Below are 17,500 nucleotides of genomic sequence, written 5' to 3'. Positions count from 1 at the left end.
GTAAAGGAGGTTAAAAATGAAGTTGAAACAGAAAATATATATATATAAAAACATGCAGCCACATTTTTTTTAAACAGAGGCTTTCGATTGCCTGTCCTTCAAGCTTCTGCAGAAAAAGCAAGTTAGGTATCAAACACTAATATATGAATATTTAGGTGAAAGAAAGGTAAGAACACGGGACACCATATACAATCGTCGATATAATAGTACTAAAGTTACTAAGAATGCTCTAAACTGTGACTGGTTAAAACAAAACTGTAAATTTGCTGATGTTTGTGTGTGTGATGTGAGAGAGAGAGAGAGAGAGAGAGAGAGAGAGAGAGAGAGAGAGAGAGAGAGAGATGGTAGCATCTAGAGAAAGACCTTTCGATGTACTACCGCAGGAGTTCATCAAGGTATGTAAGATAAAAAATAAACTTCTGTAGCATCTTAACCCCTATCAAATACCCTTTTTGCCATCCGTAAATCCCAATTCAGACATGGATCTGTGACTCCATTTGGATGTTATTAGAAAATGTTGAAAAATGGAAAGGCAACAGGTGTCGAAGGGGTGACAGGTGATGAGATGCTGCGGCATGATCGTGATAGTTAGACTGAGCGGTTGATGAAGGTATGAGACATATGCGTGGAGCAGTATACAGTTTCTAATAAGTGAAAGAAATATTATTCATTTAGCATATATCAGAACAGGTGCCGTACGCATTACAGGAGACATAATGTTACGAAGTATATCTGGGAAGGAGTACAGTAGGTATTCATTGGGAGGAAACAGATCAGCAAGCGATGAGGCTGTGTTCGTTTAGACAAGAAAGGGATGTGAATCGAATGTTTATCATGAAGAAATTGAGTGAGAGGCTTAGTGGGGGAAAAACTGTACACGGACTAAAAAGCTAATGGAGTAGAAGTAAATCTGATGACAGCAATCAAAATTTATATGAAGAAAATGGATCTTTTGACTGGATATGTAAATATGAAGACTGGTTTGGTATAAATGGGGTCTAAAACTAGTAGGTGTTTTATTCTTCCACAGAAGTTTAATAATTGTCTGGATGGAATTATGATAAAAATAAGAGATATATATATATAGATATATATGTACATATATATATTTATATAGCTATATATTATTTATATATGTATATTTAATATATTAATATATATATATAGTAAATATATATATATAATATATATATATATAATGCAGGCACACACATATATACATACACAAACATATAAATATTTGGAATATATATATGTGTTGATTATATTATATAATAATATATATATAGAGAGAGAGAGAGAGAGAGAGAGAGAGAGAGAGAGAGAGAGAGAGAGAGAGAGAGAGAGAGGACTGAAATATTTTCATCCAGGCGACTAGGCAGTATCCACCCCAAAACTGGCTGGCGAGCAATAAGCAGAGAGCGATCCGCTTACAATCATTAACCACCGAAAGATGGTAATTGGCGGAAACAATAATTGGTATCAACTTTATCGGGGGAGTAAACACACGATGTTCCTACAACGAGACACGTGCACGATGGCTGTGTTACGGCTCCTCTCGGCTGTAATTGCTTGACTCAACTCACAAGAGCAAACTCCAAGAGCCACTGGGAATGAATGCTGCCATAGGTATTGTGTGCAAGAGTTAAAACTATATCGCCGGATTTATAAAGATGGGGATACAGTAATTTCCAATCGTTGTGAATAAGTGTTGTTGCTTCTTATATCACTAAGATTCCCATCTTTTTTTATCAGAGCGCCATACAAACTAGTATATATATATGTGATTATATATATATAGTATATATATATATATATATATATATATATATATATATATATATATAGCGCAATATAACCCAACATTTCTATGTACAATAATGTCGGTTTATATATATATGTATGCATTGCATTCGGAATAAAAGGGGCCCATAAAAAAAACGCCTCCTAGAAGAGGATAGACAGTTTGGTCTCTGGAATATTGTACTATTTACTTTATATATTTTGGCGTTTTTATGGGCTTCTTTCATTAGATGGAATGTTACGTCTATATATATATATATATATATATATATATATATATATATATATATATATATATATATATATATATACACGTATATATATATATATATATATGTAAATAGTTAAAGGACCATTAAAACACTCTGGTTTAAAGCAAAGGACTATATTTCGGTGGACTGACTTCCACCCTCGTCAAGTAGTACTTTGATAGAGTGGAATATTGTCCTTGGCTTTAAACCGGGATGTGTTTTTAATATGGGCTTTTTTTATTACTTGAGACGTATCCTGTTTTAACAGAAGAATAAAACTTTACCATATATATAAAATATAAATATAAATATATATAAATAATAAAATATATATATATATATATATATATATATATATATATATATATATATATATATATATCGAGCTATAATGTCCTTTAATATCTAATTCGCTCTACCTCAGAATTAATATATTTTCATATATACTTTAACCGAATGGGAATTTTTTCTCGATAATAGACTTGCCTGGACCGGGGCGCGAACCCACGGAGCCTTTCAAATCCAGGAACGTCAGTGAAGCTTTTACCTACTACACCACCTTCGCGCCCCGGGCCAGGCAAGTTTATTATCGAGAAAAAATTCCCCTTCGGTTAAGTATATATGAAAATATATGAATTCCGAGGTACAGCGAATTAGATATTAAAGGACATTGTAGCTCGATATATGTATATGAATCACGGAAATGTGATATGACTTATATATATATATATAATATATATATATATATATATATATATATATATATATATATTTTATATATACAGGATATAAATAAACGTCGAGTCTGTATTTCTTTATTCAAAAACTATAAACTAATCAGCATTTTCTGACGTATCTTACGATTCCCCACACCAGTATTGCCTTACATTTCTAGAAATTTTACCAATAGTTAATAGCTACAAATAAATAAATGAATAAATAAATAAATAAATAAAGGATGGCATTAGAAAGTAATCTTGAAAGGTCAGATAATTTTGTCATTCAATTGCACTAATTACCAATGGCTGAAGGTTCCTCGTCGATGCATATCAAAGGTTACACCAAAAAAAAAAAAGATGTAACAATCAATTACGAGGGATCCTGTTGAAACTGACTTCTACAGAGGTGAAGTACAACTGATGGTGGTGTTCCGGTTCCCATCCCGTTCCCATTAGATCTAATCAACGAAAATGTGTGAGAAAACCTTTCAACTTAAAAAAAAAATTTATAAAAACGTGTATAAAGCAAAATTCAGTCATCATTGGTACAGAATAACCTGTAACCTCTGCGTTTTCTCATGCACATGACATGGCACGATCATATGCTCTCTCTCTCTCTCTCTCTCTCTCTCTCTCTCTCTCTCTCTATTCATTTTCTCTGTTTTTTTTTTGGGGGGGGGGGGGGGCGTTTGGTGGTGGGGAAGGAGGCTTATTTATTCATATCACTTAGTAAGAAAATTTTTTACAACAATCTTCATAATTAAGAAGAATAATAAGTGCACCAGGGACAGGTATATATATACATGGGTAAATTTTAGCATTGGCAACAGATTTAAAAAGTATGTTCAAAGCAAACAAACAACAGTTTTCATCTTCCTTTCAAGCACTGAAAAGGACACCGCTTCAATAACACGCTACTTTAGCCAAAGGCGAGACTGCTTATGAGATCAATATGTATAGGTACCTACCCTTCAAAATGAATGAAAGTTGATTCTTTGAAAACATTTGTTACTCTTTACCAGAGAGGACATCTTTATTTGTTTATAAATACTAGCTCCAAATGATTACTTTCTTATTAAAGTCTAAATCTATTTAATTGTCTATCTTTAAGTGTTATCTGTTACATACTTGTTATTAATTACTTAACCTATTTGTATATGAACAGGAATTCCAGGGCGCTTAGTATTTGTTGGATTATTAGTCGCTATTACTTTCTGCATACTGAATTTGCTTCGTCTTCTCTTACATAAAAGAGCTCACATCATTATTACTAGTGTATGTCGTAAAAGGCGTTCTTTCTAGTCAATAAACATGTGGATATTTATCTTAGCATTACTATTACGAAACTTCATCTGCTTCAGTATGATCAAAGAGAATCCCGCGAGACGAGCGTCGTCAGCATCCAGTTCCGAAATCACATCAGCTGACAGGTGTAGAATGGAGCCAGCCCCGGGAACAAAAGGAACAGAGTCGTCTGAAAATTGCAAAGACAATGGAAGACGACGCAGAGACTTCGACTCTTCAGCGGCAGCAAAAAACGACAATTACAATAATCACCCGCAATATACCTGACTTTTTGTTGTGTAGTGGGGTTTAACGCACGAGAAGGGAGAGTTCGTTCTCAAGCATCTGGTCTTTCTGGAAAGCCTGTAGAACTAAACGTCATCAATACGACACCCGTTTTTTAAATGTTGAATTATAAAGCGTGTCATCTCTTGGATACATATTTTTTCGTGCATTAGGGTCTGCAAGGCAGTGATTTTAGAAAGCTTATAGTTATAGGCCTGCTGAATACCCTAGCGTGCGAATCATAATTCATCAATGGACAATAAGCAGACATCCTTTATAAGTCGTTCGACCAATTTTACGACTATCTCGTCGAACCATCAGGTTATTGTACAATAACATTTAATCGATAATGTGTTTAATCGATACAATAATTTAGCTTTAATCATAGTAACTGTTCTGAAGTACACAAGGAAATATAGTGAAAATACCACAGACATTATATTACAACACAAACATCATTACTGTACAAACCCAAAGAACTCTCTTTTAATCTTACTGCGCACATGTACTAAAACACTTACAAAAATACACACGCAGAAAGCAAAACAAAAAAAACCAACAGGACAACTAATGATTTTCTCGTTGCTACCGAAGCAAATGTTAATAAAATGACACAAGGGCTTCATGAAAGATGGATAGGTACCAAGGACGTTGCTGAACAAAGGCACCCATAAAAGTAGGTTGGTATTTTGATGAAGTCAGATCATATTTTGTCAAAAGCAGGCTAACGAATAGCTAGAGAAAAAAATCGTCTATACTGCACTTGAAGCAAACAAATGCACTGACTTTTTAATATCGTTTTTGTATTTTCTGATGATCACGCACCCAGCCACTACGTATATATATACATACTATATATAATTTTTTATATTATATTTATATATAATATACATATATGTGTAAGTATACTGTAATTATGTCTATATATATATGGTGTATGTATTATGTAATGCGTAATGTTGTAGTATGTATGTATGTATGTATGTATGTCTAGTAAAAACGCCATTAAAATCTGGTTTAAGCTGAGAGAATATGTCCGGTGTCTGACTACACTCCTTATCAAGCAGTGAATGACAGAATTTGAATGGCGAAATTTTTAGTAGGGATGTGCCCGTTAAGGTGATACGTCTTCCTTAAGGCACGATGAAGGATTAAGAACATAGCTAGAAACCTAGGGCGGCTCAAGCACGACCCAGGCATCATCTAAGGACATAATCTCCAATGTATAACTTCTTTTTGTCTTCACTGATGATAAGAGTGTAGTCAGACACCAAATAGTCCTCGCTTAAGATAGTGTTGAATGGGCTTTTATAGCGAGACGTATTCCTTTTTTAACAGAAGATTTATTTGCATATATATATTTGAAAAGTTGATATAAGTATAATTATAAAACTTAGAAAATGCAACAAAATTCAGTCCATTCAGTTGGGTTAACAGAAAACAATCCTGTAACTCTGCGTTTTCTGCAAGCCGGACATTGGCGGCGGTCCATATAGGCTTTCCTTATCTGTCTTTTGTCTGTTCTCTCACTTTATTTTCTAGTGCTTTTTCAGAGCCTGTGCTATACGATACACAATTTACACATTATATATATATATATTATATATATATATATATATTACATTCAGTATAGAATTGGAAGGCGGTTGCTTGAAACAGATAACACATCGTTGAGGAAGGGCGCGATAACCAAAATCATTTAAATTTTGATTTTTTATGGCTGACGTTCAGGGACCATGTGTACCATTTTGAAGCTAACAATAAATGGACTTGGGGTATGCGCTTCTTCCTCCGTGATATATAGTATATATATTTAATTATAGATATATATATACATACATAAATATATATATAGGGTATGTTGCTATAAATAGATGATAGATAGATAGATAGATAGATAGATAAGATACTGCAATTCATCAGTTCAATTTAAATGCTGCTCTAAGGATGTTTCAGTTCTCCTTCTGTTGCCTCAAGGCAAAGAGTCCAACTCCACATCCTTTCAAAACCTTTCAATAAAACTTTTCGTATAAACTTCGTTGGAGTCTTAATTTTCAATATTATTTTTTGATCAATCCTTGTTAAACTCTCCTATTGTAAATGTTATCTAATAAAATACCGCTTACTAAATTCAGTATCGTGAATTTCCTGTACCATCGACTTTCTTCTGTATAAAAAAAGAAATTGTTCCCGAATATTCCTGCAACTCGAAAACAACCCCGTGACCTGATTAAGATCTTTCAGTGGATTTCCAAAGGTTATGTACATCACACAAAACAGCTCTCGGTAACTTGCGAAAATGTTCCTCGATACGAACAACACATCGAAGAGAGAGAGAAAGAGAAAGAGAAAGAGAGAGCCAAGCGGAGGTCTGTTCCCCGAAAGCATTCGTTACCCACTCCCTTATCCGACATCCCCCTACCCACCACCCGCTACCCCCCCTCTTCCCAGCCCCCCCCCCCCCAATCCCTGCTCACTTTGCTGGCTCAGGAACTGTCAATGGCCAATTAACTGACAATTACTAAGCACGGAATCAAGCCGGCCGCTTCTAAACAGCCGTCATTTAGATGTTAACCATGACTGCATTATGCAAAGCTGGTGGAGGGGGAGAGCGCCGAGGTCGGCCGCCCCAAGACGACGGCACTGCCGGAGAAATAGAAGGAAAGCTGGGGGAGGGGGAGGGGGGGGGAAGGGGGTAGCGGTGATAGCTGAAAGAGGGGCACATGGAGAGGTCATGTAAAAGGGTGGGTATATCTAGAAGGGAGAGGGGGTGGAGTTGGGGGAATGATGGAGGCTGTAAGGAGGCTATCGTGAATAAAGGAGAGTGGGAGGGAATCGCCAGATAATAGCTGATGAAGAGAAAGACCGCAGGTCATGAGAGAGAGAGAGAGAGAGAGAGAGAGAGAGAGAGAGAGAGAGAGAGAGAGAGAGAGAGAGTCTGCGAAAATTCCATAAATATCTACAGAGAACGCGACTCAAGTTACACACATCGAGAGAAAACAATTTAATTAGGGGAGTTTGAACATACCCAGAGAAAAGTGGAAATTTAGGTATAGTCACTAGAACCCAGAGAGAGAGTTCCTGGGTGTAGTCCACAAACACCTAAACGCATCTATACAGAAAGAGAGAGAAACTCCAAGAGCCAAACTGAATTCTTCCAACAGGGAAAAAAAAGGAGGCGGTCGTGGGAAGCATCGAAAACGGTGCCCCGACCTCTTTATTGTCACTTCTTATGAGCTCTAATAATGGGAATGGGCTTTCCGAGCGGCGACACAGACATCCAGGCAGCCAATTGGGAAAGCGGAAAACACACAATTGTCATTCTGGCCTTTGAAGTATAAGAGAAAGCCGATGAAAATGACCGAATAAATTCGGAGAATTTCTCTTTATCCTTTCTGGGTAAAGACTGCAACGGAGTAATGGGAAACAATTAAGTTGGGTGCTAATATCACTGTCCAGGGAACGTTCAGTTACTATTTCTAACTAACTTCAGAGTTGAACTTTTCATAACTAAGATGACGATCCTGAAATTGAAGTTCGTATACATGTACATATTCAAATATACTATATATGTATATAGATATATATATATATATGTTTGTGTGTGTGTGTGTGTACTTACATACATACTCACACACATTGTGTGTGTTTAAAGTTTAAACATATTTCTCACTAACTTAAGAATTGAACTTTTCATAACTAAAATGACGATACTAAAAATGAAGTTCGTATATACATATTCACATATATATGTATATATATATATATATATATATATATATATATATATATATATATATAGTATATATATAGATATATATATATATATTATATACTATATATATATATATATATATATATATATATATATATATATATATATATATATATATATATATGCGCGCTGCGTGTATACATACATACATAATCACACACATTTTGTATGTTTAAAGTTTAACATATCGGTAGTCATAGAGGAGCAATTAAAACCATCACCTCGAAAAAGATGAAATCCCACCTCGACTCAGTCTCATTATGGTTCTCTGGAGACGAGTAGAGGGACCACGTACGGCAGCAGCAAGTGCAGCCTTTTCTTAGATCTGGTGTCCGCAGTACAAGGACCTCATGCTTTTCCACCCTCAACCTCTCTACCGAAAGAAGTCGAAATGCTTATCTCGGAGTGGAAATCTTCAACACCTTACAAAGCGACGTCACTAAAATACGCATTGTGATAGACTTGTCATCAACGATGAATGCACAACGCCAATTAATGATTCATCTTCCCAGTATCAGTTTTTATTTCCCTTTAGTTGTCACAACAAACACACAATGCATAGAACAATCAACCAGGTTAAAGAAATGTTTTATTCGGAAAATGTTTGAAATACAATACAATATACTGGACAACAACTGAGCAATTATTTTGTATACAAAGAATACAATTCAATAAAAGGAGAGGAAAAACTAAAGAAACTTTGCCTCTACCCAAAAGGTTTTTTCTCTTTCTATTCGCACCAAAAATATTCTCAAGCCATAATAAATATTCCCCCGCATATTCCAGCCAAAAATTATTCTTAAACACAAACTTTGCATCTAAAGCACCCTGCTCGCTTTGCAATATTTTACTGCAACACAAAACGCTCACAAGATACTACACTCACGTCATTTTTGCGGGCGAATTATTTATCTTGTAATCGCTAAAGTGAGTTTCCAGTAAAACTAAATAAATGATAATGAGAACAGATAATGTGATAGATCGATGGATTATATAAACATATAAACAAAGAAGGGAAATATAAGAAAAGTATATATATATATATATATATATATATATATATATATATATATATATATATATATATATATATGTATATATATATATATATATATATATATATATATATATATATATATATATATATATATAATAGATAAACACATACTTCTACTTACAAAAGACTTTACGAAAAACTGTCTTTTCAAATAAAGAAATTACAACAGCCACTGCCACACACACACACACACAAACAAACACACTAATTGCTGCATCTAAGTTGAAACCCAAGTGTTAAACTTCCTACAGTTTTATGGCTGTCCTACATACATACAGATTCATACAGATTCATACAGAGAGAGAGAGAGAGAGAGAGAGAGAGAGAGAGAGAGAGAGAGAGAGAGAGAGAGAGGTGACCTGATCGGTTCAAACTCACATATCAACAAGACTTTGATATGTTCCATCGTAATCCATCGAGTATCGTCTTGTAAACAGAAATCCACAAATGCTGAACAGGAAGCTGACATCGAAAGCGAAAGCATCAACGCATTCCCTTGAAACTGTAAAGCGAAAGCATCTACACACTCCTTGAAACTCTAAAAGGCAAAAAATTACACGAAACCGTAGTTGTTGGAATATGACACCAGAAGAGCATAAATTAAAAACAACGCATCCACGAAATCTTACAAAAAGGGCATATTTATAAACAAACCGAGGAGTTGTAAATGATCACCGTAAACAATGCTAGCATTATTGCTGAACGAGGTACTTAAAAGGCGCACAAACAGAAAAGTTCTATGCAAATGATGTTGTTTGGGATCCTTCCTCCGGAATGGCTTTGCGGGGCGGGATTGAGGGAAAGGGATCGCTACTGAGAAGGCTACAAAGAATGTTGTAGACAGGAGGAGGAGGAGGAGGAGGAGGAGGAGGAGGAAGAGGAAGAGGAGGAGGAGGAAGAGGAGGAGGAGGAGGAGGAGGAGGAGGAGGAGGAGGAAAGAGAACGGAATTGCCGTAATGAAACTTCGTAAGACATAAGAACAAGAAATCGGGTTCGACAATTCAAACGTTGAAAGCAAGAAACGTTTGAGTGTGTGAGTATATGTCGAGAGAAAGCAAACCTAAATATGCGTACGAGACATGAAAGACAGGAATGAATATATGAAAGGGAAGGCAATAAGCAAAGAGAAAATTTGAGTAAACTGAATAAAATACAATGGAAGTGTTTATATGTGGAGAGAGAGAGAGAGAGAGAGAGAGAGAGAGAGAGAGAGAGAGAGAGGCAAGCATTAAATCACTCCGCTAGACACCCTCACCAGCACTACTTCCTATTGCCGAAACTGCCGGAATTCCTGATGGCCAATTAAACCTGTGTTAATTGCTGCCGCTGCTCTGGCTTATCCGCTGTGACAGGGCGAGGGTGAGATACGGCTAGATAAAGGGAAGAAGGGGGCGGGCGAGGGAGAAGGGGGGGGAGGGGGAGAAAGGGGGGGGGGGGGGGGGGGGGGGGGTGGGGGGGGGAGAGGGGAGTGTTCAGAGAGGCAATGAGCTCCAACAGAAGACGGGCGCAAAGGGGTGAAAATGACAGACGCTCCGGAGAAAGACAAGCAACTCTCCTTGAAATTCGCACAGGCCTAAAGCTTTACTACATAATATCCACGTGCCTAGAACAGCACTGTTAAGTGACAACAGCCTAAAATGAAGAATGGTATCAACTTACTATCCATTTGTTTTTAGGACTTGAAGAATCTCGAAACACAGACTGATGACACAGCCAGAAAGAAGTATTAGTCATCACCAACAATGCGTAGCTACATCTCTTTCCTCACGAACAACAACACGTTTTGAAAATCAACTCAATTCTCAGTTACTTAAAAAATTCATATCAACCGGATTTGCAATCAAAATCTGGATTTGAATTAGGTGTGGTATATGGTCACTGAAAATAGGAAGTCAATCATTGAACTTACCTCTGATACGTAAAGTTCTTATGTTGAAAACAGACCCCGGTCATCACTAGTGAAAGGTTCCCAGTCCCAAGCATTAGCTTCAGTCATCAACTGAAATCACCAAAAACCGAAATCGATACCATTTCAGACACCACCCACAAATACGTTACTTGAAGCAAACATCTGAACAATGCTGCACCAAGGATCAGCCTCTCATGCTACTTAAAATGAAAATGGAAAACGCTGCTTATCTGAATATGTGAAAACTTTCGAACAGCCATTTAACTGAATGCCCGAGAACATTCGAAAATACTCAACTGAAAACATGAAAACATCAGAAAAGTCACTTAAATGAAAGAGGAAAATATCGAAAACCTAATAGACTTGAATATGAAAAACATTACAAAATCTCATAAGCAAATGTTTGCGATGAACATTCAAAAGAAATTAAACCCGATTAACTACTTAACGAACTTGAAGATTGACTAAGCAAAATTATGTCGAACTTTAAATTTACATAGGATAAAATTCTTAACTGAAAGTTTGAAAAAAGTATTTGATAAACTTATAAGTTGATATATGTACTTGAAAAGCCAACTAACTAACACAGTCTGAAGGAGAAAACAGGAAATAAGCATTCAGATGAATGCTTGATATGAGAATTAGATCGAGCCACTAAGAGAAATAAAAATTTGAGGAAAGCAATTTTGCCTTTCTAGGACAAACCTATGATTTATAAATAGGCAAAGTCTCAACGTTTTGTTATTAATCAATTTAATTTACTGTCCTTACCCTAACGGGTAGATCGAAAGCTTGCCTAGAAATCAAAACAGTCTAACCTGTAAACTGGCTTCAATTCATGCTGAAATTAAATTTATAAACTCGAGCCGGATTCATCTTAAGTTAAGTATATCTTAGTTTAACCAGACCAATGAGCTGACAAACAGCTCTCCTAAGGCTGGCCCAAAGGATTAGACTTTTTTACGTGCCTAAGAACCAACTGGTTACTTAGCAACGGGACTAACAGTTTACTGTGGGATCCGAACCTTATTACATCGAGAAATGAATTTCTAATCACCAGAAATAAATTCCTCTGGTTCTGCACTGGCAACAGCGGGATTCATCTAAAGCTCATGCAGACACACTTAAACTCGCGAACAAAAAATATTTAAACACAATTAACCTCCAATCATCCAACGCGTACTTGGAAACTGTCAGTGAATACATGACTACTACAGGAGGTAGATTGATTGATCGATCATGGAATTTAAGGCATAGCCCAAGCACTGGGACTTGTAAAGGTCATTCAGCGGTGCAGTACATGAGGCAGATCGCGACCTACAGGGAAAAAGACCACCCTACTCCTTACGTTGAATTTCTTCCAGCCAAATTGCAACCGCGACCTTCCAGCAAATCTGTATTGTTAACATCAGCAGAATGGGCGATTCCAGAAGGTGACAGTTTTTTTCTTACCCATATTATTTCACCCACAATACGTTCGAAGCTTCTAGAACCGTGTTGTTAACCTCTTCATTACCATTAAAAGGATTTCTCATTCGCTGGACAAGTAAACTTTTCTTTCTAATTTTGGCTTATATCTGGAACATATAACGCAACACCACTAGCCGAGCTTGCTAGTAACGTGATTAAATATGTGTGTATGAATGTATGTATGTGTGTATATACATACATACATACATACATGCATACATATACTATATATTATATAGATATTATAGAAATATATATAATAGAAATATTAAATAATATATATATATATATATATATGAATATATCACATCGAACCGTGATCATTTATATAATCAAACCAGCTACAAATGTCCTTTAATATCTAATTCACTTTACCTCCCTATATTTTCTATATGTACCGAAGGGGAATTTTTAAGTTTAATAACAATTTCGTCCCCCATGGGTCGAACCAGCCCCATGGTACGTGTTCGATCCATGGGGGGACGAAAAATTGTTATCACTTAAAATTTCCCCTTCGGTACATATATGAAAATATATCATTTTGGGAGGTAAGTGAATTTAGTTAGTATTAAAGACATTTTGTAGCTTGAATTGATATATATAAAATATATATATAATAATATATATATACTATATATATATCATATATATAAATATAATATATAAATATATATATATATATATATAATATATATATACACATATATAATTTTCAGCAAAGACTGTGTGAATTGTGACAAATGCCTCAGTCGGAAAGTGCCATTTTAAACAACACCGCCTCATTAAAACCAGCGACATAAATCTGAAATACCTTCGCAATTCTACAACGCCTAATTAGCGAATCCAAATGCCGGACTGAAGCGCACACAAAGCAGCGAGAGAGAGAGCGAGGTCGGGGGAGGGGAGGGGAGGGTAGGGGGCGGGGGAGAAGGTGAGGGGGGGGAGGGGGGGGAGGGGAGGGCATGCCAATTACATAGGCCTCTTATGAAATAACACCAAGTTCCGATGCTTCAAGTGAGCAACGGGATGATTTGTCTCTGTCGCTGTGCATTTCGGCGTCTCCCGCGACTTATAAACATCATTAGTTTGTTTAATGAATAAATTTTTTCCCTCAAAATGACTCTTTGATGGTCTGTCTGTCTTTTGTTAATTAAAACATCAAACCACGGCCACTAAATCTACAAACAATGAGGAATGACTTGTGCCTATTATGCCTTAATGAAAGCATAATAATTAGCATGCTGCGTTAATGAGCTTCATTGGTCCAGCGATCTATTCAATGCATAAAAGACCATACGATGAATGAATAGCAGAGCAGGTCAAATGAATAATAATATGTCTCAAATAATCTATAATATGAAGCTTAATGAACGGCTACAGATATCGACGGAGCCGAAGTAATAATTAGTACTACTTGCGACTTCTGCTTGCAAGTCTGGAGACGGAGGCGTCTTATTATTATGCACTGCAAATGCACTGCCAATGAGAGGCTCATAAAAGTTGACTTAGAGGATTTGCACTGTGTCACTGAAAACAATATGGCACTCTCGTTTTGTCTAGGATACACTAAATTACACAGTATGGTTTTAAATGACCGCTCTGTTTATGGTTACGCCATTTAACACGTTCACTTACATTGCATCACTGGTCACCATAAATGGTGCATGAAGATATTTGCTAGTGACCCATTCAAGCTAATTTAAACATTTTAGAAAATAAAACTTTCCGTTTTTATGTTCTCAGGGTTCCTATTATCAAATAAAATATATAAATATGTATACATAAGCATGTAAAACTAGGTCATTAATAACAACACACCGGATGGAACTAATAACAAAAAAACCGATGTTCTTATTGCTGTAATCCACTGTTTCTAATTATGAACAAACTGCCATTTTTTTGTAAAGCACAAGTAACGCCGAAAAGTAATTCAGAACCAAAACATTGCGCTTATGTGTACCATCACTCCACTTTCGCTGTGAACGAATGTTCATTGTGAATCATTCTCAGCAAAGGACGATTGTGTTTCCTCGGCAGAATTTAATTTACAAACCAAAAGTCCCTTTGCAACCGGAGAAAAAAAAAGGAGTTAATTTTCCAGATACTAATTATCAAACAAAGCGCTCCCTTTGAATCTCAAGACAATGTAGTTGTTATGTAACCGTTTTCAGATATTACTCCCCAAAATACGACCAACCGTTAATAGGCTGAAACACGACCCTCAAAAAAGAAAAAAAAAGCTATGTTCATATAATGTTCGTCTAAAGCGATTCAAGTTTGCTTTTAAAAAAAATGGTATTGCGCCAACAAGCAAGAAAGAAATAAAAGTAAGAAAATAAAGGCGCGACAAATAGAGACGATGAAGCTGCAACTCCTATTTTTGGAAGGAGCTCATGGAAGAAGGTGGAAGGGAAATCAGATGCCCGCGATGAGGCGGCCTTTTGTCGTTCCTTGCAGCAAACCTCTAAGAGGGCTTGCTTGAATATATTGACCACTTGACTGGTAACCTGTGAATTCTACTTTTGCAGAAAAAAAGAAAAAAAATGACTGCAAAGAAAGTGAGGTCTTTGGATCAACTGCATATGAAACTTTTCAGCTAAAAAAAAAAAAAAAAGAGTTTTCAATACTTGCTTTAATTTTCACGTTATAATATCTGAATCACTTTTGAAATTATATACGGCATTCAGATTCCTGTTATTAAGTTATCTTAACATATATAAATGTTGTACATTAACGAAACTTGGAAGGGATACCTAAAAATTCTTATGTCAAAGAATTTCTTTAGTGAGTGACGGTTAAGCAAATAAAATTAATGTTGATGGCATTTTCATAAAAAAAATCTCAAGTTACAATAACCACCACCACCTCCTCCCCATCCACAACAAGAACAACAACGATAAAACAAAGATAGTAGGATGTACAGTTAACTTTTCATAGAATTTCTTTAGTGAGTGACGGTTAACCAAATAAGAATAATATTGATGGCATTTTCAATTTAAAAAATCTCAAGTTACAATAACCACCACCACCTCCTCCCCCCATCCACAACAAAAACAACAACGATAAAACAAAGATAGTTAACTTTTCATGAAGGAAATAGTGTGGATCTTGAACAGGAATGAACAAAAAATCGAAGCTCTTTGAAGGAGCTGTTGACGCCATTTGAGTTGCGTATGGAAGTGACATCGGTTGTGAAATATATAATTAAGTTGACGGTCTGGTATATAATTTTGCACAGTGGAAAGATGTACTATATGGTGCTGGATTTTATACATACATACATACATACATACATATATATATATATATATATATATATATATATATATATATATACATATATATATATATATATATATATATATATATATATATATATATATATATATATATATATGAAACAGGGGTTAACATTCTACTGGTGAGGCTTCTTTGTACAAAGGAAATATCTGTTTGAATATGAAAGTTCTGATTACGAGGAACTCATTCTTCACTCAGCAGATGACAGATGGCTGTGTCGGTAATCGATGTGCTACTCTTTTCTGAAGACATCTTTTTAGGAGAAACGTTTTAATGGGAAATTAGCACTGCATCCTTCAATAACCCCCCCCCCCCCCCAAAAAAAAAAAAAAAAAAAATCAATAACCCCCCCCCCCAAAAAAAAAAAAAAAAAGTGAAAAATTGTACATATTTGCCAACAATTTAGAGGACGATGAGGCTAAAGTTAACATAAAATTCATAAGAATTTAATTAAGTAGTCTCTCGATATTGAAATTTATCTTAGTAAATGTTTCAGTTCAAGATGTTGAATAATGACAATCTGCTTTGCAGATAATCGATAAATTCCCACAAAATTGGAGGGCGAAGAGTAAGAAGTACGGAGGAATCACTCGCCGGTTATTTGCACTAATGTTTCATATTAAATTATCCGAATGTATGGAATTTCATATTCAAGACTGACAACGCAAAAGTATATCTTAGTTTTACCAGACCACTGAGCTGATTAGCAGCTCTCCTAGGGCTGGCCCGAAGGATTAGATATTTTTACGTGGCTAGGAACCAATTCGTCACCTAGCAACGGGACCTACAGCTTATTGTGGGATCCGAACCGCATTATATCGAGAAATGAATTTCTATCACCAGAAATATATTCCTCAGATTCCACGTTGGCCGCGCCGAGAATCGAACTTCGGATTACTGGATTGGTAGCCGAGCGCGAAAACCACTCGTCCAACGAGGAACTTGACAATACATAAAATCAGAAACAGCCCTCTAGCCTAGTAATTCATGTACAATTGATCATTTTAAAGTCACTGTATAACAAAAGGGGGGGAAATAAATTTGTGCACAGATAAAATGTTCCCAATAATAATGAATGTTAGTTCGCGCAAAGTCTTTCACCTGGTCGGAAAAAGACAATCTCGCTTTCTGATAACATCGGGGGTTTTACGTCGCCACCGTTAAGAGAGGATACTGATCAGACCAATACACTCTGGATGACATCATCCCCAGTCACTCACTCACTTCGCTGCAAAGGGTTTCTGGATAAATACGTGACAATAACGAACGCCTCTTACACTCCTCTGGGACGTCTCTTATATTCGACTATTTGCATTAAGGTATTAAGATAAAACTGTTATCAGGTGTGAAAACTAAATATAATCTTGCTCCCCAAATCACAGCCAGAGGTCACAAACAATTCACAATATAAACCTTAGGGTCAGAACTGTACAATAATAGCGATATAAAAGCTTTCCATATTTTACCACTTACGTATCGTTGTTAATGAGTTGACCAAACTCTTGGAGCGATTCGAAATCTATCTAGACTTCATCAACCACAAACTTCGAAAAGCGAACAATTTTCATTAGCATAGGCTCAGCAGTAACTTTACAAACAACTTTACACCCAATAAAGGAAAAGAACTATTGAGAGACTCTTCACTGT

General features: G+C 36.0%; 1 protein-coding gene across 1 annotated transcript in view; it reads right to left on the bottom strand.

The window, feature by feature from the left end:
• LOC135198327 (uncharacterized protein DDB_G0271670-like) overlaps positions 1-17,500 on the bottom strand; it is a 168,397-nt gene that overhangs the window by 26,751 nt on the left and 124,146 nt on the right. The window contains exon 5 of the mRNA XM_064225898.1: positions 10,001-10,136. Coding sequence (XP_064081968.1) covers positions 10,001-10,136 — 136 coding nt within the window. The remainder of the gene's footprint in view (positions 1-10,000; positions 10,137-17,500) is intronic.

The sequence above is a fragment of the Macrobrachium nipponense genome, chromosome 22 (genome assembly GCF_015104395.2).
Source record: "Macrobrachium nipponense isolate FS-2020 chromosome 22, ASM1510439v2, whole genome shotgun sequence".
NCBI classification, from domain to species: Eukaryota; Metazoa; Arthropoda; class Malacostraca; order Decapoda; family Palaemonidae; genus Macrobrachium; species Macrobrachium nipponense.
This window is presented reverse-complemented; position numbering and strand designations above follow the sequence as displayed.